This window comes from Gobio gobio (assembly GCF_949357685.1).
Source record: "Gobio gobio genome assembly, chromosome: 11".
NCBI lineage: Eukaryota > Metazoa > Chordata > Actinopteri > Cypriniformes > Gobionidae > Gobio > Gobio gobio.
This window is the reverse complement of record NC_137104.1, coordinates 46340303-46361782: the sequence shown is the minus strand read 5'-3', so window position 1 is coordinate 46361782 and position 21480 is coordinate 46340303. Positions and strand designations below refer to the sequence as shown.

General features: G+C 45.6%; 1 protein-coding gene and 1 pseudogene across 2 annotated transcripts in view; both read right to left on the bottom strand.

Annotated features, from left to right (window-relative positions):
• LOC307133936 (CMP-N-acetylneuraminate-beta-galactosamide-alpha-2,3-sialyltransferase 2-like) overlaps positions 1-21480 on the bottom strand; it is a 46179-nt gene that overhangs the window by 3981 nt on the left and 20718 nt on the right. Inside the window, exons 4-5 of the mRNA XM_079829326.1 lie at positions 21121-21300; positions 20735-20780 (exon numbers count right to left, since the gene is read on the bottom strand). Coding sequence (XP_079685452.1) covers positions 20735-20780; positions 21121-21300 — 226 coding nt within the window. The remainder of the gene's footprint in view (positions 1-20734; positions 20781-21120; positions 21301-21480) is intronic.
• On the bottom strand, positions 27-3044 carry LOC307134189 (papilin-like; annotated as a pseudogene). The gene is made up of 2 exons: positions 3014-3044; positions 27-877 (listed from the first exon to the last, which is right to left on the bottom strand). The product of its transcript is annotated as a papilin-like (transcript).

Genomic DNA, 21480 nt, shown 5'->3' with positions numbered 1-21480 from the left:
GATATCTCAAAATTCTCTAAATTTTGTCACGTTGCATTGCTGGCACAGTCACTGTCATTGGCACATGACACAAAACGTATCCGGGTACACTCTTCTGCTGTATAACGTCTGTGTGGACACACTCCTGTAACTGGAGGCATACATTCATGCCCACATGCAGTGCTACAGCATTTCTCATTCTTGGGACAGTCACTGTCATCTGAACACGACACAAAATTTATCCCGGCACACATTGATGCTTCATAACGTCTGCTTGGACACACTCCTGGCTTTACTGCTGTAACGGGAGCCATACTGAAGTCCACATCCATTGCTGCAGCATTTCTCATTGCTGGCACAGTCACTGTCATCGGCACACGACACAAAACGTATCCGGGTATACACTCTTCTGCTGTATAACGTCTGTGTGGACACACTCCTGGATGTGCTGCTGTAACTGGAGGCATACATTCATGCCCACATGCAGTGCTACAGCATTTCTCATTCTTGGGACAGTCACTGTCATCTGCACACGACACAAAATTTATCCCGGCACACATTGATGCTTCATAACGTCTGCTTGGACACACTCCTGGCTTTACTGCTGTAATGGGAGCCATACACTGAAGTCCACATCCATTGCTGCAGCATTTCTCATTGCTGGCAAAGTCACTGTCATCGGCACACGACACAAAACGTATCCGGGTACACTCTTCTGCTGTATAACGTCTGTGTGGACACACTCCTGGATGTGCTGCTGTAACTGGAGGCATACATTCATGCCCACATGCAGTGCTACAGCATTTCTCATTCTTGGGACAGTCACTGTCATCTGCACACGACACAAAATTTATCCGGGCACACATTGATGCTTCATTCTTTGGACAGTCACTGTCATCTGCACACGACACAAAATTTATCCGGGCACACATTGATGCTTCATAACGTCTGCTTGGACACACTCCTGGCTTTACTGCTGTAACGGGAGCCATACACTGAAGTCCACATCCATTGCTGCAGCATTTCTCATTTACCACAGAATCAGACATCCACCCATGGTTTATCCCCCCTTTTATTAAATTTTTAATCTAAAAGATTAAATCTTTAATAAATCTAAACAGATTCAACTTTCAATCTAAACAAATTCAAATTGTCAATAAAATTATCTTGCATACATTTCTGGCCATACAATTTTCTCATTTGACAAAATACCGGTGTGTCATATTCAGCAGTATAATTAAAAATAAAAATAAAAATAAAAACAGGGTTAAATTTAAGCATATAAATTAAAATGTAAGCAGTTCGGACAAAGCACGTACAGTGGCACAGTGCTCATTCAGTAAATGCACAGCTGAACAGATGTGTTTTGAGTCTGGATTTGAAAGTGGCTTCTGTTGGAGCACATCTGATCTGTTCAGGAAGCTGGTTCCAGCTACGGCTGGCATAATAGCTAAAAGCAGACTCTCCTTGCTTTGAGTGAACCCTTGGTATTTCTAATTGACTTGATCCTGATGATCTGAGTGATCTGTTGGGTTTGTATTCAATCAGCATATCTGCAATGTATTGAGGTCCTAGGTCATTGAGTGATTTATATACAAGTAATAGCACTTTAAAATCGATCCTAAATGTAACTGGAAGCCAGTGTAAACACAATACAATTTGAACACAGTAAGTACATTGTACTTATTTTTTGATGTAAGTACATAGTACTTAAGGCCACCTAATATAAAGTGGGGCCTAAAATATGACCAAGGAGAACAAACCCCCACAAAAACCAGAGTTGAGGGCACCTTGATGCATTTTAAAAATCTAACCCTATATGACAACAAACTCCCAAAATGAGAAATGTGGAAGAACATTTAAAAGTTTTATTAAATATTTAAAATATTTTCATTACATTTAAGAGCACTACAGTCTCTGAACAAAAGACAAAACGTCAGTTTAACACAGAAAGAATAAAGGCATATGTAGGATGGTGAAAGATGTGTGCATAATCTGAGAACCCCACCACACACACACACACACACTCCCTCCGCCTGTGTACAACACCTAGAATAATCTTTATTTTTATCACTAATTGTCATTTCATTCCATGTGTTTCAATGTTCATTAACTGTATAAAATGGGATTTTTAAAAAACATCTCAGATTACTGGTGTAACCTATGTTCTCTGAATAGGGAACGAGACACTGCGCAGCTATGACGCAATAAGAATGCCCTCTGGGTGTGCCGATTGTCTGAAGCCCTTGTAGAATCTTATAGCCCAAGCTCTTACGTCATCATATTACACTGGCGCACGATCCATCTGCTCCTCAGATTTCTCTGCCGAAATCGGAGGCCTATCGGCAGCGCAGGGACCTTGGCAGTGAACGCAGCGTCTTGTTCCCTATTCAGAGAACATAGGTTACACCAGTAACCTGAGACATTCTCTTTCATAGATTCACTCAACTCTGTGTAGCTATGACGCAATGGGTACGATATACCACACATGCCAAACTAAGCGCTGCCATATCTGGCTCAAAGAATACCAGATAACATACATGGCCGGATCAAGCGGATAGAACATGCAAACCCGGATCCATGTCGAGATCCAACCTATAGAATCTGACAAAAGTGTGCGGGGAGGACCAAGCTGCCGCTACACAAATGTCCTTCAGAAGAGCCCCTCTAAAAAGTGCTTCAGAGGAAGGCACACTTCTGATAGAATGTGCCCTAATGCTGAGAGGTGAAGGTAGACCATGCACCTCATATGCCAGCGAAATAGCCTCTGTCACCCAATGGGAAATTCTCTGTTTTGATGCGGCAAGCACGCGGCGGCCAAAACGAAACATACCAAGAGCTGATTTGATTTTCTCCAACCACCAGACTGATCTACATAAAACTTCAACGATCGAACAGGGCAGAGCAAATTAAGCTTTTCGTCCTCTTCTGAGGCGAAAGGAGGAGGGTGGAAAGAGTGAAGGGTGATAACTTGAGAACGAAACAATGTGGACAGAACTTTGGGCACATATCCTGGCTTGGGTCTTAGGGTTACCTTGACTAGACCAGGAGCGAAATCCATACATGTCTCGTTAACAGAGAGCGCTTGTAGGTCGCCCACTCGCTTCAAAGAGGTTAATGCCAACAAAAGGGCAACCTTGAGAGTCAGAATTCCCTCTGGAGCTGACTCCAAGGGCTTAAAGGGAGCCTCCGTTAGCCCCTCCAGGACAACTGAAAGGTCCCAAGAGGGAATACCAGGGGAGCGTCCTGGCCTCAAGCACCTAACCCCTCGCATAAAAGATGAGATTAACCTATGTTTGCCCAGAGGGACCTCATCCAACTCCCTACGAGCAGCAATGGCAGTGACTAAACCCTAAGGGTGGTAGCTGCTGCTCCAGCGGCAAACTCCAGTACTGAACCCACTAGGCTGCTAATTGGGTCCACCGCATGTGTTGAGCACCATGACTTGAAAACCTTCCATTTGGAGGAGTAGAGTCTCCTATTGGAAGGGGCTCTCGCACTCGCAATAGTCTCCTGAACACCGTCAGGAAGACCAGCGCTCAGAGCTAATGGCCCTTGATGGGCCATTCCCACAGCTTCCAAATCTTGGGATGAGGATGTCAAATCCTGCCCTGGAGCTGAGACAATATGTCCTCTCTGACCAGAATCTCCCAGGCAGGGGGAGTCCAGAAGAAGAACCATCTCCGAGAACCAGGTCTGGGACGGCCAGAATGGGTCTACAAGCAGGAGACTGACTATGTTCTCCCTCACCCTGCACAGAACCGCCGGAATCAATTTGATGGGCGGGAATGCATAGAGCTTTAGTCTGGGCCATGGATGCGCAAACACATCTATCCCCAATGGCACTGGGGAGCTCAGAGAGAACCAGATCTGGCAATGGGACGACTCTTTTCAATCAAAGAGGTCCCCCTCCGCTCTGCCACTCTGCCAAACCCCCTCCGCTCTGCCGCTCTGCCAAACCCCAGCCAGTCAAAGAGGCGTCCGTCATAATCATTTGGCGACGGAAAACAGCTCCCATGTTGACCCCTTTCTGGAGAAAGAGAGCAGATCAGAACGGAATCCAGATGAACTCCTAAGAAGGTGGTTTGCTGAGCTGGGGTGAGAACACTCTTGTCGGTGTTCACTCTCAAGTCAAGAGACTGAATGTGCTGAAGAGCAATGTCTCTGTGACAAGTCACCAACTCCCTGGAGTGGGCAAGGATGAGCCAATCGTCCAGGTATTTGAGTATACGGATGCCCTGGAGCCTCAATGGGGTCAGAGCAGCATCCATACACTTTGTGAAAGTTCTTGGCGCCAGGGCGAGGCCGAAGGGAAGGACTTTGTATTGATAAGCCCTTCCCCCGAAGGCAAATCTGAGGAGCTTCCTGTGTCATCGGACGACCTGAATATGGAAGTAGGCATCGTCAGGTCTATCGTAACGAACCAGTCCCCCGCACGTATCTGAGATAAAATAGCCTTCAGCGTTAACATCTTGAACTCCCCTTTTGGGTTGCGACAGAACTGAAGTGTGTAACCGGACTGAACTGTGCAGAGGATCCAAGGGGATACCCCTGGCAGACGTTTCCACTCGTGAGAGAAATGTGACAGAGGAAGTGGAATGCTGAGGTGCAGTGGACATACCTGAGATAGGGTGTTGAGCTGATCCTTGAGGGGAGGCGTGGTCAACCACGAAGGAGAGCCCTTGGCATCCTTATGCAGAGTGGGAGATGTCACGGTCTGAGTGGAAAAAGTAGGTCCTACCGGCTCCTAGAGAAATGTGTCTCCGTCTAAGCGAGTGGCGGATAGCAAGCCAATCGGACGTGAGGGGAGAAAGCAAGATGCATCTCCTTCCTTCAGCGCCGGAGGAGGCATGGGTCGAGCCAGCTCTGCACTTTGAAATGCGCTGGACGGCGAAAGTGCGAGGCCTGGATAAGGAGAGCTGGGGGGAGGTGTGCAGAAACACTTGTGCGGTCCACACCTCGGACGTAAGGTGTAGCTCTTCCGGGCTAGGACATAAGTAGTCGTGTGAAAACTCGACCGGCGGAACCCCGCGCACATGCTCAGGGGAGGGAGAGAAAGGGCGAGGTCCATCTGCTCACACTCCACATCCTCGAGCTCTATATCCGAACCCCAGGTCACGGATCCGAGGGAGGCCTACGCAGCTTCAGGACTGCGATGGGGAAAAATTGATGACTCCTTCTCAAAAACCGCGAGCCTAGAGCAGAGGGTTTTGAGAAGGAGATTATCACAGAATTTGCACTTCAAAGAGCCCTGAACCGCCTCGAGTGCGTGTGAAAACCCAAGAATTTAACACACTTACTGTGAGGGTCGTCACTCGCAATAAAGCGAGTGCACAGCGGCAGACAGCAACGAAACTCCATGACACTTCACCGCAAGGAGAACAAAGTTCCACTATCCACAGTCGCTGAAGTGCTGGTGACGAAATTTGTACGAATTCCAATATATTTGGGCCACAAAAAACGAAACCGAAGGGCTAGAAATGGCCGCTTCGTGAGAAATCTGAGGAGCGGATGGCGCCCTCAGCCAATGAATTGGCATGATTCTATAAGGGCTTCAGACAATCGGCACACCCAGAGGGCGTTCCCATTGCGTCATAGCTACGCAGCATTGAGTGAACCTATGAAAATGAAAGATAACAATTAATTTAGCCATATACAACCTGTAAGTCATAGACTAGCTCTGAGAGGTACACGTGAACAGCTAAGGGTCGTAGGTTATAGGCGCATGCACATTCGTTGTTATAAGTTTACCATGTGTGTGCGTGAGCAACACCATCTCATGTACTGTTCGTGTTTTGTAATTTCAGTGTGAAACAAAAGTAAAGAACCTGAATCACAACATGCTCGGGAGTTGGTGTTATTACTCGGGTGTGTTACACAGTTACTTTTTAGTCCATTGTACTTTGAATTGTTGGTCTTCATCCTTGTCTTCTGTGTATGAAAATAACCAATTGTGTCATCGCATTCATGATCAGATGTACAGCTGTATCAGTGTCCTTATTTGCACATATTTAATTTCAAGAAGACTTGATTAAATATGTGCGCATACACGGTCCTGCTTCATGTTTAGTGAACTAGAGTATATGAAATATGAGTATACTGTGGCGAACAGCGAGGCTGAGGGGCCGTGAGAGCGGGACGAGGCCGCGGTCATTATTATGATTATGAGCGCCAGCTGCGTGCCGCATTGGCCTCGTCTCTCGCGGAGGAGTGACGGGAGTATAAAGGAGGAGCGACGACAGTGAAGGACGAGAGAGGACCAGGCCTGGACTATGATTTGTATTTTTAATTATGGTTTTGTTTATGTATGTGTGCGGCAGCCGTCCTTGAGGGGCTGCCGCTTTTACTTTCACTTTGTTTGTTTGTTTATTTGATTAAAGTTTATTGTTTATTGTTCGCCGGTTCCCGCCTCCTTCTTCCCACACGAATAAACATCGTTACATATACCTTTCTGTTTTTCCTGTTTTTCCTTCTTTTCTATCTTTTTTATGTTTTATTTTCTTGGTGGGTGGTTTGTTGTGTTCAGTGTTGGGGAAAGTTACTTTGAAAAATAATGCATTACAATATTGCATTACTCCATTAAAAAGTAACTAATTGAGCTACTTAGTAACTTTTTAAGAAAAGTAATGCATTGCGTTACTTTTGCGTTACTTTTTCTCACCTGGGCTTGGCTTGTTTTTTGTTTTTGTTTTTTTTTATAACAAAAAAGTTATATTTTTGTGCAAATGTAAAGACCTCTTCACAACAAAAGTGAAATAATAATCTTCAGACTGAGGTAAAAATGCAAATTCACGCATTTACAGTAGAGGAAGCAACTAAAAACAAACCTTTCAGCTGTGCTACCATTCTGGATAATGGACGAAAAGGACGCAGGAGAAAAATTTTTACACTTACTTCACTAATAAAAACAAAAAACTCTAAAGTAATTTTTGCTCATCATCGAAGGCTAGCAGCAAGACATTGGTCAATAAAGGTAGATTAAATGCATAAAAATAGGGCCCGAGCACCATCGGTTTGAGGTTTGAAAACTCACGAAACTTTGCACACTCAATCACAAATGTTGAACGGGTTTTATCATGTACACTACATAGTGTTACATAAAGCACCAAAACTTCGAAGGAATTATATTTGAAACTAGACTTCTGAGTAATACTGAAGATATTATTATAAATTACAGCAACCCCTCCCCCTTTACCTTTCAGACGCGGCTCATGATTATAACAATAATCTTGGGGGGTGGACTCATTTAAGGTAATGTAGTCGTCAGGTTTTAGCCAGGTTTCTGTCAAACAGAGCACATCTAGATTATTATCTGTAATAATATCATATCATTAACAATAAGCGCTTTTGGGGAAAGGGATCTAATATTCAGCAACCCAAGCTTTATCAATTGTTCATCTGTATTATATATTTTGTTTATTTGTTGGACGTCAATAAAATTTTTACTGTTGAATGGTTTCAATGTTTTTTTGTAATTACTAATTCGGGGAACAGACACAGTCTCTATATGATAATATCTAGGTGAAAGAGTCTCTATGTGCTGGGATTTATCTGACTCCGGTAACGTGAGACAGCTAGCAGACGGTCGATTTAGCCAGTTTGTCTGCTTCCTGACCTGGGCCCTAGTGAGTCAAGGTTTAGCTCTAAGACTATGTGCCAAATTACTAGAGAGAAGAGTGGCACCACCCCAAGAGGGATGGATGCCATCCTTCTTCAACAGGTCAGGTCTGCCCCAAAAACTTTTCCAATTGTCTATGAACCCTATGTTATTTTGCAGACACCACTTAGACAACCAGCCATTGAGTGATGATAGTCTGCTAACTATCTCATCACTCCTTTTTACAGGGAGCGGTCCAGAACAAAAAACAGCCTCTGACATCATACTAGCGAGTTCACACACCTCTTTAATGTTAATTTTGGTGATCTCCGACTGGCGAAGTCGAACATCATTAGTGCCGACGTGAATAATAATCTTAGAGAATTTACGATTAGCTTTAGCCAGCACTTTTAAATTTGCTTTGATGTCCGGTGCTCTGGCTCCCGGTAAACAAGTGACTACGGTGGCTGGTGTGTCTATCTTCACGTTCCGTGTAATAGAATCGCCAATGACTAGGGCACTTTCAACAGGATACTCAATGGGTGCTTCACTGAGAGGGGAGAACCTGTTTGATGTTCTAACCGGAACGGAAAAGCGGTTCTTTGGTCTGCGACTATGCTGCCTCACTGTTACCCAGTTTCCCTGCTGCGAGGGCCCTGCAGCCGGAACCGAAGAATGTACAGAGTTCACTAAGCTATTCGCATCCAAATCAGTGTCTAAAACTGTTACATTCTCTCTACTTTCAGATAAAGTATGGATGCGTGTTTCTAATTCTGAAATCTTCTCCGTCAGCCTAACTATCTCCTTACATTTATCACATGTGAAGCCCTGTTTGCCAGCGGAGAAGCCTACTCTAAACATGCGACATGCGGTGCAAGTGATAATGACAGGAGAAGACATGACTTACCGTGTTTGTTGAATAATCCAACTTACCACTTATCACAATCATTTGCTGGACACAATTTACTAATCCAAGTTATGAACTCAGAAAAAGGGAGACCCGGCTGCAGAGATAACAAGCTAACAGGCTAGCGAAATGCTAACGTGTGATGGTGATTTAGATTAAAAGCTAGCGATGTCAAATTTAACGTGATAGGCAATTTTTAAACAATGTATGGTGATGAGTAAGTTATATTTAGCAGTAGAAGAAAGAGGAAATATCAAAATAAAGATTCAAACGTAAGCAAGGCTCTACAGAGCTACAGACTTGAGCTACAGAGCAACAGACACAGCAGGCAGACAGGAGCAATCGATCAGGCAGGAGCAATCCCTTGAATGATGTATTAATGATGTACAAATTAATGATGTATAGTTTGTCAAGGTAATTACTTACATCTTACAGTAATTTTGAGCTAATTTAAACAAAGAAAGCTTCAGAGCATCCTTGCGCAGGTTATCAAGTTAACACTTTTATGGACTTCTAATAATATATTAAGTGTGTCAATAAGTTTTAAACAGGCTAGCGACATGCTATAAACATACTACAACATGATAGCAATACTTAGCTAAGTGTTAATGCATGCTATTAATGCCATGAAACAGGAAGTTGATGTAACTCAAACATGCAATATCCAATCTGCCCCAAACTTCACGTGTTTGATAAGAGTCCTTGCAAGAAGATGTCTACACGCCACAATTCAGATACGGTCGTAGCACCACTAGCTGGCGGCGGGAAGCGCGGCCAGTACAGATGACTTTTTTATATAATCCTCTTATATTTTCCTACTTAAACGCACATTGTCCATTTTGCTCTTTTTTCCTTAAGCCACCGGGTGGCGGTGCAGTTGCGAGGGCCCTTCCATCGCTGCTTGCAGCTTTAATTTCATTTTATATTTATTTATTTATTGGAGGTTTGCAATGTATTCGGAATTTGCATTTGACTGATTTTATTCATTTTGAGGAGTACTGAATCTTTATTGTGTAAGCGAGATGAATAAATGTGAGTATTTAGTCTAAAACTACAATAACATGTTTACACAAAACACCTCTGCACTTACTCCCGACTCCTCTCAACATGTGGACTGGAAAGCTGTCAGTCAAATAAATGTGAAAAAGTAACTTGCGTTACTTTTTTGAAAAATAAATATTTTTTTGTACCTTTTAAAAGTAATGCGTTACTTTATTAGTTACTTGAAAAAGTAAATTGATTACTTAACTCAAGGTACTGCGTTACCCCAACACTTATTGTTTTCTTGATTAAAAGTGAAGTGGTTAATTCACCGGGCTCTCAGCTCCCAGTGTTTGTACTGGGAGCATGGCGTCTTCAGGTGTGCAGAACCTCGGGTTCTTAACGAGACGGCATGCGGTTAAGATTGATTCAGAACAAGTCTTCTCTACTTAAGCATGGGGTATCATTTAGACGTCTAGACATTTGTCTAAAAATTACAAAGATTAAAATTATATGATTTCCGCCACAACGAACACGATTAAATGTTTTGGTTGTGGGGAAAATGGACATCTTGTTTGTGATTGCCCTAGGAAAGTGGATAAGACAAAAAAAGTGCTGAGACAACTATGTTTCAATTGTTGGAGGATTGCAGAATGTAATTCCCGTTGTAGATGCGGAAGTGTTGGGACCAAGTACAGCTTGCGTGCCTGTTAAATTTTTCTAAAATGTTCAACTAAATATCGAAATAAATCTAATTATTAAACTAAATTAACCATATAAACTAAATTGCTGATCTAATTACTGATCTAAAGGCCACATTGTCACTGAATGATAATTGAAATGAACTGATGATATCACCGTTTTCTCCAGAATGGCTATACGGCTGAATTAAATTATGCTGCATTATTTTCCTGTTTAACACTGTAAAGCTGCTTTGAAACAATCTGCATTGTTAAAAGCGCTATATAAATAAAGTTGACTTGACTTGACTTGTTACGTGATTTAATTGGTTTCCCTCCCGCTTTTGTTATTGATTGCTGTGTTTCTCCCCTTTGCTATGTTTTGGTTGTTTTGTTTTCCTGTTCTCCTCTGTCGCTCAGTTGTAGGTGCTGTGATTGGTTGTTTCTCAAGATCATTCATCGTGATGGATGTGATGGTATAAATTATCTGTCTGTGTAAATAAAGCGAACCACTTATAGTTACTGCTACCTCATTTGTCCTTGGTTTATTCCTCCTCATTTACTCCCCAGAGACTAGAACCAAAAGAGTGTTTACATTTATATGATGTGCGTTATTCATTCCTCTATGCCAACATGAGACGTAACAGTGCCATTAATATTTAATAGCCTATTAATAGCAGAGAAGAATACAAATTAGACGACAACAGTCAAATCAGTTGACAGTGTAAAATTAGCGGATAGTGAAGATAAAGGGAGTAAAAATCTCATAGAGAGTGAACAGATGGCTTGAACGAATGAATCTGAAGATGACAACAGTGTGGTTGAATATGGCGAACAGAACACCATCAATGTGGATGTTGAGGGCGCTGTGTTTGAATTGGAAGACTATGCATTTAAGGCACCTCAAAAAAGAAAAGCATTGATACACCACACTATTAAACAGATTACAAGACTTGCTGTTCGGAGGGTGAGCCAAACAGATACAGAAAGTGCCGGTGATGTCTCTGAATGTAGCCTTACAGGTAACTTACATCAGAGTGTTTTTTCTAGTAGAGTATATAGAAGACATCAAACAAACAAAAAAAAAAAAAAATTGGAAGAGTTAAAATCGAAGAGTTTTTTCCAGACTGCAGTTTATTGAGGAGGTTTATTGTTTAAAGCTACACTGTGTAACTTTTTTAGTCTATTCTTAGCTAAAAACACTAAGTTCTTTCAAAAATATATGTGCTCATTAATGTATATTTACTTCTTTCAAGTAATAAAGTATTCTCGTAAATTTATAAAATGCTATTGAAAATACATACGGGTGAGGGGTTCGAATGCCGGTCGCCATGTTGCCCCTCCATCTTGAAAGTACATTAGCCAAAGAGGGACATACCCGTAAATTCAAGCTTCGCCTTTCACGTTTTAACACTCGATGGCACCGTGTCGAATGTGGACGAGGTCGAACTGGAAGCCATGTTAATCTTGGACTAAATCGGCCACCGTAGGAGTTAAAACGAAATCGGAATTGAGAGGAACAGAAACTAATATTCCCTGGATGGTCATAAACCTTTTCACCGCTAGATGAGGGAAAATATCACAGTGTAGCTTTAAAAAAGATTCTTACCAGACTAAATGCTCAATCAGAACTCAGTGAAAACAGTCAGAATGATTAAGGGTTGTTTTTCTACTTCATGTTTATTTTCTCTGTTATGGTGGGAGGTGTCTCTTTTCCTATTTATGGGAGTAAAACAGATGCCTTCCCTAAATATTAATGGAGCAAGAGAAAGTAGGAAAAGAGCACAGTTGTTTGAGATAATGACACAGAAAAAGTTTGATATTCTATTCACGCAAGAAACTGATAGTGATTTATTAAATGCTTCAGATTGGGCGATGGAGTTTGATGGGCTATTATTTTTAAGTCATTCTACCTCAGTGAGCGGTGGGGTTGCTATTTTGTTTTCAAAAAGTTTAATGCCTATACATCATACAAAGTTGAGGAAATAATTAAAGGCAGATTTTTAAAAATCAAAGCTTCTTATGAAAGATGGTTTTCTTTTGTATTAATTTGTGTCTATGTTCCAAAAGCTGCTATTGAAAGAATGCTTTTTCTAAACACTTTAAGTTTTAAGTGACTCAGAAAGTTTTTTATTATTGGGGGGAGATTTGAATTGTACTGAAAACGTTTTAGATAGAAATCACATTGATCCACATATGCAGTCACGTGAGGTTAGTGCAATTAAAAGTGCACTATGTAACTTTTCCATCCGCTAGAGGTTGCCTATTCAAAACAAAGGCGTAGTTTAATGATGCCAAGTTTCAGCGCAGAATCTTGGGACATGTGGTCTTCATCTCATAGCCGGTGGAAAAGAATCGGAAGATAGAAGATAGGACTTGGACAGAAATCATGTTCATGGATGCGATCATTGACATTACTGTAGTATGAAGCAGAGCAGGACCAATTGTTGTGGGAGCTGAGCAAGGTCGCTGGAGCGATTCTTAATAAGATGAAGGCAACACACGCCTCACGAGCAGCGGGACTTTTTTTTATGACACAGTCGCCGGAGCCATTTCCGCTTTTCCGGTCAGTAACGCAGCTCTGTTTATCATTTTAGATTGAGTGTGTTGAAAATTATGTTATGACATTACTCTATGCGTTCGCTCAGTGGCTGCTATGACACTTGTTGCACACTGCAGTAAGAGTAAAGTTTTTCTGCAAAATAAAACCAGAAACTGAAGTTAAGGCAGATATGACGCAATTGACAAGCGACTCCCTCACACATCCCAGTTCCTTGGTTAAAATAGCAATTTTCTTACGATGTACAAATAGTTGGAAACATTTGGGATTTTGTAAGTAGTCAACTGAACAAAATATATAACACTGGCCTAGTGGTTTTAGGATATTTTACTGAAAAAATATTACATAGTGCACCTTTAATGAAATCCCATGATCTTATTGATATCTGGAGAAATTTTCATTATAAACAAAGACAATATACCTGGGTACATGCATATGAAAATCAAATATCATCTGCGAGATTAGATAGATTTTATGGTTTCAAGCATCAACTGATTTTTTTTTTTAAGATCAATATGTCCAGTTGGTTTTTCTATATACATATAAATATACTCTCAATGTCATAAGAGATAAAATGGGGCCACTAAGAAAGCTAGAAGAAGATTTAGTTAAACTCCAAGGTTTTTGAGTTGACCAAAAATTAAACTCATTTAGAGTCTTTTAAAAAAAAGAAAGCTTCTTTGACTGAATTGTTAGATTAATCTAGAGCCACAAGTATCAATGTCAGATGTTTAACTTCATATTAGGTCATGCAAAAATGGTGATTTACATTACAAGAAAGGAGAAAGTTGATCAAGGTGTATGTAATAGTCAGTGTTGGGGGTAATGCATTACAAGTAACTTGAGTTACGTAATAATATTACTTTTTCCAAGTAACCAGTAAAGTAACGCATTACTTTTCAAATTTACAACAAAATATCTGAGTTACTTTTTCACATTAATTTGACTGACAGCTCTCCTGCCCCCATGTTGTGTGTGAACATGATGGTTATTGTAGTTCTAGACTAAATGTGAGCATTTATTTATCTCACTTGCACAATAAAGATTACTTTACTCCTCAAAATGATTAAAACCAGTCAAATGCAAAATCAGAGTACTATGCAAACCTCCAATAATTAAATGTTAAATAAAACAACAATTTTTACGCATAATCTACCTTTATATTTAATTGACCAATGTCTTGCTGCTGACCTTTGATGATGAAAATTACTAGATTTTTTGTTTTTATTGGTGAAACTTTTTTCTCCTGCATCCTATTCTACCATTATCCAGAGCTGCGCCCTCTACTGTTCATGCGTGAATTTGCATTTTTACCTCAGCCTGGGGCTTATTATTTAAAGGGGTGGTAAACCACGATTTCACTATTCTAACTTTATCTAGTGTGTAATGTTGCTGCTTGAGCATAAACAACATCTGCAAAGTTACAACGTTCAAAGTTTAAAGCAAAGGGAGATATTTGCTTTTAAAGAAATCCATTTCTAAGGACTACAGCAAACAGCCAGTAGGCGACTACAGACATTCCTTCAGGGTTGGTGACATCACCAGCCTCAATATTTACATAAACCCCTCCTCCGTGAATATTAAGGGGGGGGGAGGCTATTTTGTATCGCTGTTGTTGTTGTATAGTGGTATAGGCAGGAGTGGTGTTGCTGCAATGCTGACGAAATACTGTTATTTTCATCCGGATCACAGGAATACCAAGGTACACTGGGAAGCATATCCCAGTGAGGGAATGCCAAAAATGCCTACCCGTGGGGAGGACTTAGGAGACACATATGAGCCGCTGAGGGCTGCATATGGAAGATCTCTAGGGTACCAGCCGAAGGTGGATTTTTAACCCTAGGGGTGGCGGGGACACGCCAAGGGAAGAAACCCGCTCACTGCGGAGACTTACGGTGAAATACACATGTGGGGGTCGCCGGAGGGAACCTTGCACATGGGGCACCTGGCCGGACATGAGGGTCTGGGCTCGAAAGGGCAGACTGAACTGATGTCGGCGTCGACAGTGCTGGAGGAGCTCAGGGCTCTCGGGGAGCTCACCTGAGGAAATATCGCACGTATCCAGTCCGTGGAGTGGAGTGGCGAGCAAGCGAAGACACCTGAGCCTGGCCCATCACCGGCCCCTCGGGGGGGCGAGTACATAGTCGGACACTGGCTCCACTCGGAGATTGTAGAATCTGGCGAATGTGTTGGGTGTCGCCCAGCCTGCAGCTCTGCAGATGTCTGCTAGCGAGGCGCCATGCGCTAGAGCCCAAGAGGAGGCCACACTCCGGGTGGAGTGTGCCTTCACACCAAGGGGACATGGTCGGCCTTGCTGCTGGTAAGCCAAAGCAATGGTGTCCACTATCCAGTGAGACAGCCTTTGCTTTGAGAGAGCACTTCCCTTCCGCTCTCCACCATAACAGACAAAGAGCTGGTCTGAGGTCCTGAAACACTGCGTCATGTCTACGTAGGCGCGGAGGGCGTGTACTGGACAGAGCAATGCCAAGGCTGGGTCTGCCTCCTCCAAAGGCAGCGCTTGCAGGTTCACCACCTGGTCCTTAAACGGAGTGGTGGGAACCTTGGGCACATATCCAGGCCGGGGTCTCAGGATCACGTGAGAGTTAGCCGGCCCGAATTCCAGGCACGCTTCGTCAACCGAAAATGCCTGCAGGTCCCCGACCCTCTTAACTGAGGCCAATGCGGTCAGCAGAGCCGTCTTCATAGACAGGAACTTAATATCAACCGACCGCAAAGGCTCAAAGGGGGGTCTCTGCAGAGCAGTTAACACTACTGCGAGGTCCCAAGAGGGTACGAGAGGAGAGCGAGGAGGATTCAGTCTCCTGGCTCCCCTCAGGAACCTGATGACCAGGTCGTGCTGACTTACCTTTTTGTTCTCCAAGAGATCGTGGTGGGCAGATATTGCAGCCACATATACTTTGAGGGTGGAGGGAGACAGCCTTCGCTCCAGCCCCTCTTGGAGAAACTCAAGCACGGACCCGATCGGGCATTTCCAGGGGTCTTCTTGGCGGGAAGAGCACCAGGTGACGAAGAGGTTCCACTTCAACGCATAGGCATGCCGAGTGGACTCTGCCCTAGCGGAAGTGATGGTGGCGACCACGGTAGGTGGTAGGCCACTCAAACCTGCCGCGTCCCGTCTAGGAGCCACACGTGGAGGCTCCAGAGGTCGGGACGTGGGTGCCAAAGGGTGCCCCGTCTCTGAGTAAGGAGGTCCGGTCTCAGAGGAATAGGCCAGGGAGGGGCTGTCGCAAGGAGTACGAGTTCGGGGAACCAGGTCCGGCCGTGCCAGTACGGGGCGACCAAAAGGACCTGCTCCTTGTCCTCCCTGATCTTGCACAGGAGCTGTGCGAGTAGGCTCACTGGGGGGAACGCATATTTGCGTAGGCCCCGCGGCCAGCTGTGCGCCAGTGCATCCGTGCCGAGCGTGCCCTCGGTCAGGGAATAATACAGGCTGCAGTGGGAAGAGTCGAGGGAGGCAAACAGATCTACCTGTGCGTCGCCGAACTGTTCCCAAATCAGCTGAACCGTCCGGGGATGGAGTCTCCATTCTCCCGGGAGAGGCTGAAACCGCGAGAGCTCGTCGGCTGCGTGGTTCAGGACTCCCGGAATATGGACAGCACGAAGGGACCTCAGGCGCTTCTGACTCCATAGAATGAGATGGAGGGCGAGTTGAGACATACGGCGGGAGCGTAGACCGCCCTGGTGGTTGATGTACGCTACTACGGCCGTGTTGTCTGTCCGGACAAGTACATGTTGGTCCTTCAGCAGCGCTCGGAAGCGGTGCAGGGCGAAACGTACTGCCAGCAACTCGAGGCAATTGACATGCAGGAGGCGCTGGGGTCCTGTCCAGGAGCCCGCGGCTGCTTGTCCATTGCACATGGCACCCCAGCCCGTGGCAGAGGCATCCGTCAATACGAAAACATGCCTGGACACTCGTTCTAAGGGCACACCAGCCCGGAGAAAACTGAGGTTCGACCACGGGGTGAGCGTCTGTAGGCAGGCCCGAGTCACTTGGATCCGGAGCGTGCCAGACTGCCATGCCCATCTCGGGACTCAATCGCGAAGCCAGTGCTGAAGCGGTCTCATATGAAGCAATCCGAGCGGCGTTACCGCGGCTGCAGATGCCATATGCCCCAGGAGCCTCTGAAATAGTTTCAGTGGAACCGCACTCTTGCTCTCGATTTGACGGAGGCAAGTCAGCAGAGACTGCGTGCGCTCGCTCGAAAGCTGCGTGTACATGGCGACCGAGTCGATCTCCATACCGAGAAAAGAGATCCTCTGCACGGGGCAAAGTTTGCTCTTTTCCCAGTTGACCCGAAGGCCCAGACGGGCTAAGTGCTGGAGAACCAGATCTCTATGTCCGCAAACCTGCTCTCGAGAGTGGCCCAGTATGAGCCAGTCGTCGAGGTAGTTCAGGATGCGAACCCCGTGCTGCCGAAGGGGCGCAAGGGCTGCCTCGGCGATCTTCGTGAAGACGCGAGGGGACAGAGATAGCCCGAATGGGAGAACCGCGTACTGGTATGCCCGCCCCTCGAAAGCAAACCGTAGGAACGGTCTGTGTCGAGGAAGGATGGAGACATGGAAGTAGGCGTCCTTCAGGTCGATCGCTGCAAACCAATCGTGAGGACGAACACATTCGAAAAGGCGTTTCGCAGTCAACATCTTGAACGGAAGCCGGTGAAGGGATCGGTTCAAGATGCGAAGGTCCAGGATTGGCCGTAACCCACCGGTTTTCTTGGGTACAATGAAGTAGGGGCTGTAGAACCCCGACCTCATTTCGGCTGGAGGGACAGGCTCGATCGCACCCTTCGCCAGTAGAGTGGCAATCTCCGCACGCATGACGGGGGCATGGTCACGGTATAGCGGACTCCCCTGTAACGGGGAGGAGCCTGCGCGAACTGAATCGCGTAGCCGAGCCTGACGGTCCGGGCAGACCAGCGGGACAGCCCCGGAAGCTGAAGCCAGGCTTCCAGAGACTGCACCAACGGGGTCATACGGACGGCAGACGTACCCTGGGTGGGGCAGCGAGGCAGCGTTACCGGCCCGGACAGGGGAGGCTGTTGGGCGTCCCGGGGTCGGGGCACGGTTAACGGCTGCGCCCTGACAGAGGAGACCAGGGAAGGACTCGCGTTCCACTGGGGTCTGCTCTGCCAGGGGGCTGGCGACAGAGAGGGACGAGAGTGGCGAGACCCTAGGGTGGTGCTCACCGCCGTCACCGATCTCTGGGGGCTCAGGGATGGGGTTGTCAGTTCTTTCTTTGACCACATTAGGGTGCTGCTGACCCGGGGGCCAGCAGCTGAACAAAAGATTCTCCCCCGGCCCTCCACCGGGGGAAGGAGCGGCCCTGCCGCCGTCTCCTGGAAAGAACTGCCCATCCCTGAGCCGTCCTTATCAGGAGCGCCGCTTAGCCTGGCGTTTCTTCGCAGGCTGCGGGGCGGGAGCGGACTGGGAAGCCTTCCTGCGGCTGCCTCTGCGCGGCCCGGGTGGAGGCTGCTGCTTGGGTGGCGCAGAGGTAGAGGGAGCCGCAGGAGGGCGCCCTCGGCGGCGAGCGGGCTGAGGCACCTGCGCGGGCGGTTGGGTGGAGGCAGCAGCTGACCGCCGGGGCAGGATATGTTTTATTGCCTCAGTCTGCTTCTGAGCGGCCGAGAACTGTTGGGCGAAGATCTCGACCGCTCCGCCGAATAGCCCATCCTGTGATATGGGGGCGTTGAGGAAACGGGTTTGCTCAGCGTCACGCATATCAGACAGGTTGAGCCATAGGTGTCTCTCCTGGACCACATTTGTGGACATCACCTGACCCAGGGAGCGTGCGGTCACCTTCGTCGCCCGGAGAGCGAGGTCGGTGGCGGCACGCAACTCATTGCTGAGTCCTGGATCAGCCCCTCCCTCGTGCATATCACACAGCAACTTGGCTTGGTAAGCCTGAAGAGTTGCCATGGTATGCAGAGAAGCGGCGGCCTGCCCCGCAGCTCTATAGGACTTCGCCACCAGAGATGACGAAAACCTACAGGCTTTGGAGGGGTGCTTTGGGTCACCACGCCAGGACGAAGCGCTCTGTGGACACAGTTGCATCGCAACAGAACGTTCGACTGGGGGGACCCCAGTGTACCCATGAGCCGCGGCTCCATCGAGGGAGGTGAAGGCGGAAGAGTTCGCCAAACGTTCACGGGAAGACAACGGGGACTTCCAGGAACGCGCGACCTCTTCATGCACCTCGGGGAAGAAAGGTATTGGAGGAGCGGCCGGACGGGTGTCCGGACGCGCCGCCCCCAAAAACCAATCATCCAACCGCGAACGCTCGGGCTGAGGCGGGGGGTTCCACTCCAGTCCAAGCGCTGCGGCGGCCCGAGACAGCATGGCTGTCAATTCTGGGTCCGACTCGGGCAATGCTGGCGCACCCGAAGGTGGCAGCACAGCCGAATCATCATCCTCAGATGACTCCAGCCCACCTTGTGATGCGGCGATAGACATCACTTCCTCTTCCGCCGTGCCAAACGCCACAGTCGGGACAGCAGGAGCCGGCCCCGATGTAGACGCCTGAGCACGGACCGGGTCAGGTGCATGAGAGGGGGGTGTGGGCCGAGGAACTAGCGTCGGAGCTTTGTTCCACACCGTCACCCTCAGATCACCCTGGTCACCAGCCAAAGTGCCGCCTCCAGAGGAGACCGCAGATTGGGGGGTGGCGGAGGGGACTCTCGTTCCGGCATCAGCACGGAATTCACGGAGTCTAGATCGAAGCACCGAGATGGCCAGGTTCCCGCAGAGGGAACATGAGTCATCCACAAGCGCTGCCTGAGCGTGCTGAAAGCCCAAACACGTCACGCAGCGCTCGTGCCCGTCAAAAGAGAAAAGCGATCTACCGCACGGACGAAACATCCTGAAAAGGACGTGTCACGTGCAAGCTCTTTTGTGAGAGGAAACTTTGCAGTCGATGCCGAAGCACCCAGGGAAACACACACCAGCTGTCAGGCGGACCACTGCACAGATCAGCAGGCAGGAAGTATGCGATCACTGGAACGCGCCGTCACACCAACACCGACTGGAAAGCTGCTCGTCTCGAAGAAGCTGACAGAGTCTCAGAAGGCTGTAGGAGTGAAGAGGTAGGTACTCTTGGCTCCGAAAGCAGAAACATAATGCGATATTGCCTCGTACTTCCTTATATACTCACGCAGTGAGGCGGAGTTACGTATGCAAATTCCGCATGCCCATGGCATTGGCACGCCATTGGGCGTTTTCTCTAAACTCGAAGTTGATAGGCTTCTAAGCGAAACCCCCATTCGTTAGTCACTAATGTTACGTCGTAGTGACTGAACGAAAGGGAACTAAGTAACTCAATTAGTTACTTTTTAAGGGAGTAACGCAATATTGTAATGCATTACTTTTCAAAGTAACTTTCCCCAACACTGGTAATAGTTTAGAAGCCGTGTTTGGTAATTCTGTGAAATCTAGAATTTTAATAAATTTTAATTACAAATCAATGAATGACCTTATGAAGTTTGAATTAATTTGGTGTTTTAAAAGGGTATTGTGTAAAATTGTTAATGAATATTTTTTTATCATTTAATTTTTTTTTTTTTTAAACGATTGCTTGATTCAAATGTCATTTGAATGGGTTGTGTATTGTTATAAATGTGATTCAAAATCAAAATCTCCCTCTCTCTCTCTCTCTCTCTCTCTCTCTCTCTAATCTCTAATAACTGCATTAGTCATCAGTGGCTCAAGCCTCCGTTACTAGCTCTAAATTGAAGCTTTGGAATTAGCAACAGCGGTGTGTAAGAAATTAGTCCTACACACCAGAGCATTTTAAGGACAAAAACTGATATACCTGTATGTCTTGAAATACATCATCTGAACAATGTTTTGAGGTCTGGTAACCCTAGTATAAATTGAATAATTGACTCCAGGCCTTGGTTACATTACCACCTCTGGTGTGCATTATTTTTCTAATAATTCAATGGCCCATCGTCAATTATTATTTTCTTATTGTTAACAACAACAAACAACAACAAAAAGATAATGTGTGATCTTACTTTGTCCTTGTTGGCTTTTAGCTTGTCTATAACCTTAAACCGTGTTCTGTTGAGTAATACAGAAAGAGAAAAAAGGGTCAATACATTCTAAGAAATAATTGATGACATCAATTGGTAAATGATAAATGTACATATCTCATTCAAGATAAAGACTAACCAATTCCCTGGTCATATTTTACCACCAAATCAAAAGACAGACATTTGGTGTGTGTGTGTGTGTGTGTATGTGTGTTAAACTGCAATGAAAATAATGTCAATGCAAAAAAACAAACAAACACAATGGTCAGCTTTATTTTCTTTATGCAAAGTAAATATATATTGTTTTATCTCCTTGAATTTTTCAATTAAATGTGACCTTGTTTTGTGATATTTATCCTATATCTCACCGTTTAATAGTTCCATCAGTTAGAGCACTGGTGACCCACTGGATATCCAGTGTTTTGAAGGGCAACAGCACCAGATGGGTGGTGTTGTCCAGATGGACGGCACTTTCTGGGTATATGATGCGGTGGGTCGTCCTTGATCCCACATCTTTTTCATAACCCTCAACTGGTGCCTTATTCATTCTGAGGGAGGCATAAATATAATATTAAAATATATCATAATTACAAAAATTTGTATCATTAAAGCGGACCTATATTAATTTTCAATGTCTTGATATTTTTTTTGGCGAGGGGTGGGTGGTTGGAGATTTGCCTGTTATGTTGGTTTTCATGCTTGATTCCATTGACAGTTGCAGCATTTCT